This window comes from Bidens hawaiensis, unplaced genomic scaffold (assembly GCF_021521415.1).
Source record: "Bidens hawaiensis isolate Kalapana, Puna unplaced genomic scaffold, B.hawaiensis_p1.1 tig00007737_1, whole genome shotgun sequence".
Lineage (NCBI taxonomy): Eukaryota > Viridiplantae > Streptophyta > Magnoliopsida > Asterales > Asteraceae > Bidens > Bidens hawaiensis.
In genome coordinates this window covers 442302-453861 of record NW_027491536.1, presented here as the reverse complement: position 1 = coordinate 453861, position 11560 = coordinate 442302, and the positions used below count along the sequence as shown (strand labels likewise).

The following is an 11560-nucleotide window of genomic DNA, read 5'->3' as shown; positions in this document are numbered from 1 at the left end:
TTTTCTAGCGGCTAGTTCGCAGCAAACGGTTCAAATGGGTTTCTCGCATATCGGTCCAAATAGGTTTCTCTTCTAAAACCCCAAACCTATGGTTCCAAACCGGTTTTTATTATATCGGTTTCAAATTTGTTCAGTTTCGATTCAGTTCGGGTTAGAGGTGCACAAATCGGTTAACCGGTTAATTTCCTAACCGTTTTTTTTTGCGGGAATTAGCCGGTTAGACCAGTTTTCGGGTAGGGTAGTAACCGGTTTTGACCGGTTAGACTGGACCGGTTAATAACCGGTTTTTAATAAAATAATAATTAAAAAAATCGGTTAACCGGTTTATAACCGGTTTTGAAATCAATAATACAAGCCGGTTACTAATCGGCTGTTAGGATCAGTTAGCAACATGTTAGGATTGGACAAGCTAGTAACCGGTTACAAAATCGGGTTCAACCGATTAGAAACCGGTTAACCGGTTTCTGTGTGCACCTCTAGTTCGGGTAGCTTATCTTTTTTCCATTTCTAGTGTAGCTTTAAAATCCAATGGGCCGAATATTTTGTGAACCCAATGTCAACTCAAAGTATGGTTGTGTCAAAGTAAATTTGGGCCGAAATATGCTTATATTTCCATCCCTAACAAAATCTAGGCTTTATAAAGTTACACAAGCACAATGTGGTTTAATTCTAACTTTATTCGTTAGCTTATATATATTAAACTCAAGTTAATTTACTTAAGATTTGTGATTTAGGGTTTATAACTTAGTTATAGGATTTTTGAGTTGTGATTGATATGCAAGTCTTAGTATTTCTTTCATGTAAAAGTAATTTTGTTAAAAAGTTAATATTTAGTTATTATAGTGGAGCTATGACAAGCTCGAAATTTAATTCATAGGAACCGACATTCTAAGTATTTTCATGAAATTTTAGTTTTTGTATCGAACTTGATTTTTGTTTAAACTCGTAAGAGTGGTTGCAATGCAGTGGTTTTGACGCTCGTGAATGGATGTGGCATCCACGAACAAGCAAACCATATACACCTATATTATGAACTTTTGATGGTTTGCTTGTGGCCAAGACGCCCGTGGCTAGCTCACAAACAAGTTTGTTGGGGCCCTTTTTAATACACTTTTTCCTAATTTTTAAAACATACATCTTGATAAAGTTCGTAACATACAATTTGGCTGTGAAAAAATAAATGTCAGATGAGGTGATAACGCTGAAAATGTAATGAAGAGTGAAGGATGGATGGATTGCTTGAGAAATACCTCGTTGAAAGATCAGGGTGTTATTGATGTGTCTAGTGACATGTAACATCTTTTGGTGAATGATGAGTCATGCATTGCAGATGGTCTAATGAATGTATTTTTAGTAATTTCATGATATTCGAGTTTTCGAATCTCGAGTATTTCTTGAAGACTTCCTAAGCTATTGAGTTAAATCATACGAGAAGTTAAATCAAATTCAAGTTTAGGTGTTGATTTTGAAGCTCGAGTTATAAGTTATAACTCCTACACAGCCCTACATTAAGGGTTTTGTTATTTCATAAATCACTACTAAATGAATCATGACATTAAAGCTATATAATATGGTATTGATTATTAAGATATTTCAATCCAAATTTAATGCAATACTTTTATTTATGTATTTACCATATTCGTTATAAATATTAACATGGTTTGTAATTCTGGGGACTTGTAGATGCTGTTTTTAAGGTTAGACTTTGGGAGTATAGAGATTTGAAGTCACACTAATAAGTAATAAGTAGTTCGTATGGTTTAAGTAAACGTGATTGTACTAAATATTAAGAATTCTTTTTGTTTTTTAGTTAAGGTTAAAACTAACCAAAGTGATTAATAAGAAAACTAATTGTTGACATAAATAAAAAAAATTAAAAAAAAACATATATATGTATTAGTAAGGCTAGCAAAAAAGGGCGAGCGCAACCAAAAATGATTCATAACATATTCATGTCAAATTGGGTTCTAATCAAAACGGGTACGAGCCTATACAAATCATTTAAAAAAAAACATTATTTAGGTTCAGATCAAAAGAAATCTTTATCGAAACGGACTTGGTTAAAATGGGTCGCTTTAGAAAATAAAAATAAAAACAAATAACAAAGGTGTCAGAAACTCCGAATCAATTCACAATCGAGATGTTGATGGAGACAGTAACGTGATCATGCGATGACAGTGGTAGTGTTTGTGGCGACCGGGAGGTAGTGATGACAAGCAACGACATTGATGCCTTGACGTGCCATTCCATTTGGACATGTTTAAGTAACAAACTTTATAAAAGTACTTATTTTACCTTTGCGTGATTCGAACCGGCTTGTTAATTTGTTATGTTATATATTTTAAATTGACCCAAATAATAAGCAATATTTTATTTTATACAAATCAGCCGATTTCTTAAACAATGAGTTTTCACACTCTACATATATTAGCTATAATAGAGGGATTAGGATATACGCAAGTTAAGATCTAACAATAACATGATTTATTTCAAATCTTGGGCCCATTAAACTTTTGGTTATCGTCAATAACTTACAAACTTGACAAACCCTTAATTTTATTTTAGGGATTGGTAGTAGCATATTATATAAAGTAAATTTGACCTCTATAGAGAAAAAAATATATATGATATTAAAGCATAAGGTGCACCAATGAGAGCCCCCATTTTATTCCCATCAACCCATTTAGGACTAGGTATGAGCTCGGTATCGGTATCGATAACAAGAATATTGGTGTTGAAAATACTAGTATCAAAAATTTAGAAATACAGATACTGATACCGAAAATACTTAATATGGTACCAACATTGAAGGTAAAGATTCGAGAAAATACCGGTATTGTGTCAAACAGTACTGGTACCGCACTTATACCATTTAGATCCTGAAACGTCAAAAACTCGTAATCAAACTAGTCTCACAGTACCCTATTCAATACCATTTGCGCATCCCTATTTGCAACAATATTTAATTTTTAAGGTGTAAACAAAATTTTGTTTCTAAAAATCCATCAGAAATAAAGTTATAGCTGATGACAAACAATTTCTAAACAGTTATGTGATCAAAAACGACTCAAAGCGTACAGCATTGGAAAACCCAAAATCTAATACATTAAGAACACGCATTTCTTCTCATAAGAAAATTCATAGGTCTACCGCTAGACCAATTGGCCTTTGGCTGCAAGCATCACTGCTTGATTGTCGTCAAATATGATTAAAATTTGTGTATTTATGGATATCAAAGGCTCGATTTATACTAGAGGAGCGACCTAAGGAATTCGATTATTAAAATTATGTTCTTGTTTGGGTGATCTTTTGAACTAAATACTGAATTTTTTGGTTAATTAATAAATTAAATGGATTGATTATATGTTATTGTAATAGGATTGATTAACTTGTATAATTACTACAAGTGAAGTGAACATGGACCCATATAAACAATGATTTCAAATCACTAATAAATATTTTATCTTATCCTATTATATTATATTTAATGAAGATAATAACTTTGCTTAGGCCTTAAATAACATATTAAGGTTAAGGGATTAGAAGTAACAACTAACATGTAGGTCAACAATCAAGTATGCTTTATAACTTAACTATCTGCATATAAATATAGTCAAATTCAAGTTAATACATATGTGTATTAATGTTTTAGTATAATTAATTTAAAAAAATAATAAATGTTCTCGGTTAATATAAATAAAGCGACGCTTTTATTTTGTAGTCTACTATAACACCGTACATAAAACGAACTATAAGTAATTTAAAATAAATATTACGTGAAAGTAAAATAGTTCAAACAAAAGTCATTAATTGTTAGCATTGGCTAAGGATTTGTATTCAACGCGGATCCCATAAAACAACTTTTACCCGCTTATGAAGCTATTTGTCAAGATACAACAATCGGAATAGTAGTTGTACAACTAAAGACTTTTTTAGCTATACAAATTTTCTAAGATTTTCGAATTGCTTATAGTTTTACACATGTTTATACGTTAGGTTGTAGTTCTCATGTTTCATGCGAGCTCACTATTTCTTTTAGCAAATCGAATCTTCAAGTTCTTTATACGCTTGCACAATATCACGTAACATTTCGCGTTTACAGTGCACTTGTAAGGGTGCTTCACGTCCTTTAGGATTCACAATTTATTCTTAAAGATAAGTGATAAGGAGTTGATTTAAGAGTTAACAGACTTTTAAATTATATAAACTAGATTGATAATTGATAAAGCTAAACAATGTTGAAATGACCGAACTTTAAAATAGCATAAATTGGGCTACATGTGGAATTACATGGCTCGTTACAAGTGAACGGAAAAGTCTCGACAAGCCATACATTTCTCTATCTAATTTACCGTTTTCGCTCCATATCAATAAGTAGGGGCGTACACGGACCGGACGGACATGGACAAGACTTTGTTCGTGTCTGTCCGTTAAGCTTTTGACGGACAAGCGGACGGTTCACGAACACTCTACCGAACAAAAATTTATGTCTGTGTCCGTCCATTAAGAAATTGAGTTTGTCTGTGTCCGTCTGTGTCCGTCCTTTAATATTGTAAACGGACGTTAACGGACACTAATGGACACTAATGGACATCAATGGACAAACGGACAATAATTGACTCTAATGGACAAACAAGCACATGAACATTAATGGACACTAATGGACAACAAACACATAATATTGTCATTAACGGCGAACGAACATACACAAACCTATCCGTCCGGACGACACTATTGAACGGACCTGGCCTTTGTCCGTGTTAGTCCATTAAGCTTACCAAACGAAATTTTTTTGTCCATGTCCGGTTCATTTATTAAACGGACACACACAAACGAACTTCTTGTTGAACGAACGTCCGTCGGACGTCTGGTTCGCTTACAGCCCTATCAATTAGGAAACAATAACTAGCTCATTCTTTTATAAACCTTTTTTTTTAATATTTTCTCTATAATAACTAGCTGGTCACTTGAACCCAACTCATTCGAACATATAATAAATTTTATTTTGTTTTTTTTAACATATCACCAACCGGATCTAAATGATTTGGTTTCGTGTATGTCACGAAATAAAGTCAACGCTTTGTTTAATACCTCAAAGCCATAATCACACCAACGTTGGTTTCTTATTCGCATGCTTTAAGCCATGTCTTGTATTTGACATGATTAACGTTAGCAAATATAATAAAAACATTATCATTAAAAACATCATAAAATAACTCTTTTTTTAATTTTTTAAGTCAGAAGCAAATATCTATCATCAAATATTTTTCTCATAATCCAATTGTAACACTTTGATTGCCACATTGTGACATTCAACAACATGATTTTCTCATATCAACAAATCAAATGGAAAATCATGAAAAAATAAAATTTTCGATTAACCGAACCCCGTATCAGTCATCGACATTTTTTTCATAAGAACTTAGCCAATGAATCCGCTCCAAGCGTCCACCTTTCACATGACGCATGACCTTTAGTCTTACACGTCAAAGACGCATGGCCCACTTTCTTTTTACGTCAAGTGGACCCGTCATAGTCCCTGACATGTGTCAACACGAAAATCCGGAAAACCAAAACGCGTCAAACTCGAGTTGACTCGTTACGAGTTGACTCAATACCATCTATATTGTCACTACTCACTTCTAATCATGATCCAATCTTCATCTCTCCAATTAGGTAAACACAAAGAACCCCCTTTAACTAACTGCATTATCCTCTCCTCCGGCGAGTCACCGGAAAATCCAACGTTCCGGGTAGTCTCCGGCGAAGTTTCCGCCACCTCTAAACGCCCCCAAAAATCTTGATTCAACACGCTAGTCGGCGAATTCTTCGTAAATTCTTCAACTTTACCAAAACCCATGTCAAGATTAACAACAAAAGGGTGTTTAAGAAGCTCTTGTATTGAGTACCTTTCTTTAGCATCTCTTTTCAAACAAACATTCAAGAAATCTTGACACTCCGGCGACAACCATCGCGGAAACTCTGGCACCTCACCGGAATACCCAATTCGATACAAACCCGAAATTGGATCATTAACATCCGGCCACGGGTTACAACCGGTTGCCATTTCAATTATTACACACCCAAGAGCCCACACGTCGGCCGCAAACCCTTGCTCTTCTCCCCTTACTACCTCTGGCGCCATAAAAACTGGCGTACCAGAAAATTTACTCTGGGACACGTGATTTACCTCCCTGGTCGTGGGACCCGTTGCTAATTTACTTTGAACCACAAGATTTACCCCCCTCATTTTAGCTGTGGGACCTGTCACTACTTTACTAGAACCAGAAAATATACCGACGTCTTCAGCTAATTTACTCTGGGACACATGATTTACCTCGTTCATGCCAGTCGTCGCAATGCTGGCGTACACCATATTATTATTATTATTATCCGCTAATTTAGCACAACCCAAATCACCAATCTTAACATTAACATTATCATCACACACTAAAATATTCCCACACTTAATATCACAATGCACCAACTTATTCAAATGTAGATAATCCAACCCAAGAAGAATTTGATAAGTGTAACATCTAATCAAATCTTCATGAAGTGATCCTCCATGTTTCTTGATCACATCCGAAACCGTGCCACGGGTTGCATATTCCATGTGAATATTATACATGGGCATGTTGTTGTAACTAGTAATATCATAACCTTTGTATGATATAATATATGGTGAGTTTAATTGTGAAAGAATGTGTTGTTCTTGTTGTAAGGAAATAGAAGTGGAAAGGTTGCAAGACTTGACTGCGAACCGGTCTCCGGTGGCGGTGGTGGCTAGGTAGACGGTGGCGGAGGAGCCTCGGCCGATCACCGGACCCCTGGTCCACTTCATTGTTGATAGTTAAAGTGAAGGGTGTTTTGAGTTTTGAGTCAGTTGGGAAAGTGTGGTTGGGTATATATACAAGTAGCTTTATTATTACTTTATATTATATATTTTGTTTTACATAAAAGATATTTGTTTTATTGTTGGTAATAGTTTGCATTAGTTATGATTTGACAAAATTTCTAAATCATGATTATGCTTTTTCTAGAAATTGATTTTTGATTTATTTTAAAATTATACATAAAGAATTTTTTTTAACACAAAAAGTCATTTAACTATTAGACTTTAATTGTAAATGAGTCGAGCCGAAATCTTCTAAACAAAGCTCAATGCCAAAATTTGATCTAAGGTCGTTCATATTTTCGTTAGCTCAAGCTTGACTTGTTAATAAACAAATTAAGCGTATATCATTTAGTTATATTCTTGTATAAAAATATTACAAGTTTGATACTGATTATTCAAGTTTAAGCTTATATTTATTAAATGAGCTTCAATTTATACACAACTTAGTTCAAACTTAACAAGTTGGTATCGAGTAGCTAAAAATTGGTTGATTCATTTACACCGATGATTAGTGTCAATCATTGCTATTTTTAGTAATTACCAATGTTACCGGTGTTTAGTTATAATTTTAATCCAAATTAATCAATTTCACCGATTATATGTTGGATTAATTTCTATTCCAGGTCACAAGTCGGTGAACCGGGCCTAAGAGGTTTTAACAAGTCGGTTAAAGTCTAAGGGGTATTATGAAACATTTCATATGCTTGGTGGCCAAGTTCACCTTGTTGGCCAAGTTGACCTTGTTGCCCAAGTTCACCTTGGTGGCCAAGTTGAGTTGTGACCACATATTATGCTTGGTGATCAAGTTGGATTACTAGTATAAATAGATGTACAAAGTTAGTGTTAGATACAACACAACATCATACAACAACAACAAACACAACAATCACCACCATTACTACCAAAGTTATTGTAATCAGTTTTTTGAGTTATATTTTCTGGTTATAATATAAGTCGGTTATTTATAAGTTGTGCGTTAATTATCGTTTATCATTCTTGAATTGGTATCAGAGCTCGGTTCAAGAACGCGATAATTAACGGCCAACAAGAAGGTGTCTCGATCGAACAAGTTGGTTTGATTTCCTGAAGAAGTTGTTATCGTGGTTGATCGAACAAGTTGGTTTGATCTTCCAAAGAAGTTGTTGTCATTGTCGATAGCATAGTTCGTTCAATTGTTACTTTATTCAAGCAAGTTGGGTTTGAGTAGCCATGGGTGACACGACTCCACGGCCACCGCCAAAGGGGAAAGAGAACGGGCCATCTTCCGTTCAATGTCCAATATTAGCTGCAACGAACTATACCGTGTGGGCTATGAGGATGAATGTAGTCCTAAGAGTTCACAAAGTTTGGGACACCATCAACTCGGGTGTCCCCGATGAAGACAAAAATGACATGGCTATGGCCTTGTTGTTTCAATCCACACCCGAAACCTTGATCATGCAAATTGGAGATCAAGAAACTGCTAAAGCCATGTGGGATTCGATTAAAACCCGACACTTAGGTGCCGAACGGGTGAGAGAAGCACGTCTCCAAACCTTGTCAATGGAATTTGACAATATGAAGATGAACGAGTCAGATTCCATAGATAACTTTGCGGGCAAGTTATCGAGCATTGCCTCGAAATCAGCGGCTCTCGACGAAGTTATAGATGAAGCAAGGTTGGTAAAGAAGTTTCTCAAAAGTCTCCCAAGATCGAAGTATATTCAAATGGTTGCTTCGCTTGAGCAAATGTTGGATCTCAATAAAACAGGATTTGAAGATGTTGTAGGCCGACTCCGAGCCTATGAGGAGCGAATCCGAGAAGAAGAAATTCAAGGGGGTGACCAAGGTAAACTTTTATTCGGTAAATATGATTCATCAAGTCATAGAAGTTTTGAATCTAATGGGGACGAGGACGAGGAGGCCGAGGTCGCGGTCGAGGCCGTTTCAATGGCCAATACCGAACCCCTAGTACCGAACAAGGGTCATCAAGTCGGGGAAAAGCAAGGATGAAGAAAGATCGGTCAAAGATTTTATGTTACCGATGTGACCAGTTTGGTCACTTTGCATCCGGTTGCCCGGACCGAGTTCAAAAGGGTCAAGAAGCAAACAAAACCGAAGCCCGTGAAAATTTTGATGATGCGACGTATATGCATCAAGTTGTGTTCTTAAATGAACAAAACCTAATACCAAAGAAATACGAGACCGAACGGGTCGAAGATGATGTATGGTATTTGGATAATGGGGCAAGTAATCATATGACGGGAAGCCGGTCGTATTTTTTAGAGTTAAACGAGAACATAACCGGGAGGGTTAAGTTCGGAGATGGGTCATTTGTTCAAATCAAGGGAAAAGGCTCAATTCTGTTCCAAGGAAAATCGGGTGACCAAGACTTGCTAACCGAGATTTATTATATTCCGGAGTTAAAAAATAAAATAATAAGTCTCGGTCAAGCAACGGAGTCCGGATGTGACATTCGGATGAAACACGATCTTCTGACCGTGTACGATGAGAACGGGAGGTTACTCATGAAGGTCAAGAGATCCGAAAACCGACTCTACAAATTACGAATGAAAATTGGAGCTCCCGTATGTTTGCAATCAAAGATTGAAGATGATGCATGGTATTGGCACGCAAGACTTGGGCACATCAATTTCGAGTTAATGAAATCGATGGCTAAGAAGGATCTTGTACGAGGTTTACCACATGTTGAACACGAAAATCAGTTGTGTGAATCGTGTTTGGTGGCTAAACAAACGAGGCATTCGTTTCCGGCTACATCCTCGTTTAGAGCATCCCAACCTTTGGAGTTAGTTCATGGTGACTTGTGCGGTCCAATAACCCCATCCACTATCTCGGGTAATAGGTATGTCTTTGTTATTATAGACGATTACTCACGATACATGTGGACGTTTTTATTGAAAGAAAAAGGTGAAGCGTTTGAAAGTTTTAAGAGGTTTAAAGCCATGATCGAGACGGAGGCGGGTTTACCAATGAAAACTCTCCGAACCGATAGGGGAGGAGAATTCACTTCACGTGATTTTAATAGGTTCTGCGATGAAAGTGGAATTATTCGGCATTTAACCGCCCCGTACACGCCACAACAAAATGGCGTGGTAGAAAGGTGAAACCGGACTTTAATGGGGATGGTGCGGAGTATTCTAAAGGCGATGCATGTACCAAATTATATGTGGGGAGAAGCGGTCCGACATTCAACCTTTTAAATCAATCGGGTCCCAACCCGGGCCTTGGTTGATCAAATTCCATATGAACGGTTCAAGAAAACGAAACCGATTATTGAACACGTTAGAGTATTTGGGTGCATGGCGTATGCTAAAGTTGATAGTGTACATCTAAAGAAACTTGATGATAGGTCAAGACAGCTCGTTTATCTCGGGTCGGAGACGAGTTCAAAAGCGTACCGTCTCTTCGATCCGAACACCCAGAAAATTGTTGTTAGTCGAGACGTTGTGTTTGAAGAAAACAAAGGGTGGAATTGGGTAAAGAAAGTCGAGAAGAATGACTACGAGCCGGGTATGTTTTCTATTGTTTGGGGGGGGTGCGGTTGACAATGGAACTGGTCAAATCGAACCCACTATTGAAGAAACGTCTAGAAGCAACCCGAGTAGCCCAAGCTCTAAACCTACATCATCAGTTCAACCTGAGTCCAACGACTCAACCGAACCAAGTCATATCGGGCCTAATTCCTCAACCCGCTCTAAAGTTCAGTCGACGAGTAATGGGTCACAGGTCCATTCGGGTGAAAATGAGGCCCAAACAGGTCTAAGACGTTCAACCCGAGTCTCGGTTTTGCCAAGAAGATTACAAGAAGATTATGTGTTACATATTGACTCTGACTATGAGCAATTGCTTCTTACAGCAAGTGGTGAACCGAGTAGCTATTTTGAGGCTAAGTCGAACCAAGAATGGGTTCGTGCTATGAATACCGAGATCGATTCGATAAACAAGAACGAAACATGGAGGTTAGTCGAACTTCAAAGGGTGCAAAATGTATCGGGTTGAAGTGGATGTTCAAAATCAAACGAAATGCGGATGGAACGATAAACAAGTGTAAGGCCCCGTTACCGGTAACCCTACTTTCGTGTTGGATTTACTCATAAACACAGTTCTAAATATCAGAGTTAATTAAAAACTTTACGCGGAATATAAAACTTTCATAAAACATTACATATCAATTCATAATCATGTCTTTAAACATTCCTCTTGTCTTTCAAAATCAAAACGTAACTTATAAAACATATCGGATCTTCAGATGCCAGGCTTTTGTCTTCTGCCATGTGTCCTCCACTCAAGCCAGCTGTCTCATCCTACTCACCTGCGTGCATACTAAAAGTCAGCTACGCTGAGTGAGTTCTAGTTAATCATACACTACCATACAATACCTTGTTACATACATACGTACTTAACCTCATAACTTTCTTTCATACACACATAAGTACTCATACCTTCATTCTTACTTACATACTTTCTTTCTTACTTACATACTTTCTTTCTTACTTACATACTTTCTTTACATGCATAATCATACGTTTTAAAGAGCCCTCACAGATATTATAAGGGTCTGGTCCCTAACATCACAGATATTATAAGGGTCTGGTCCCTAACATCACAGATATTATAAGGGTCTGGTCCCTATCATCACAGATATTATGAGGGTCTGGT

The 11560-nt window shown here is 36.7% G+C and overlaps 1 protein-coding gene across 1 annotated transcript; it reads right to left on the bottom strand.

Moving 5' to 3' along the window:
- Window positions 1-5593: 5593 nt before the first annotated feature.
- On the bottom strand, window positions 5594-6907 carry LOC143635825 (mitogen-activated protein kinase kinase kinase 18-like). The gene is made up of 2 exons (XM_077103564.1): window positions 6374-6907; window positions 5594-6172 (listed from the first exon to the last, which is right to left on the bottom strand). The coding sequence occupies exons 1-2, from the start codon at window positions 6842-6844 to the stop codon at window positions 5633-5635; spliced, it is 1011 nt and encodes a 336-aa protein (XP_076959679.1). The 5' UTR covers window positions 6845-6907; the 3' UTR covers window positions 5594-5632.
- Window positions 6908-11560: the final 4653 nt, after the last annotated feature.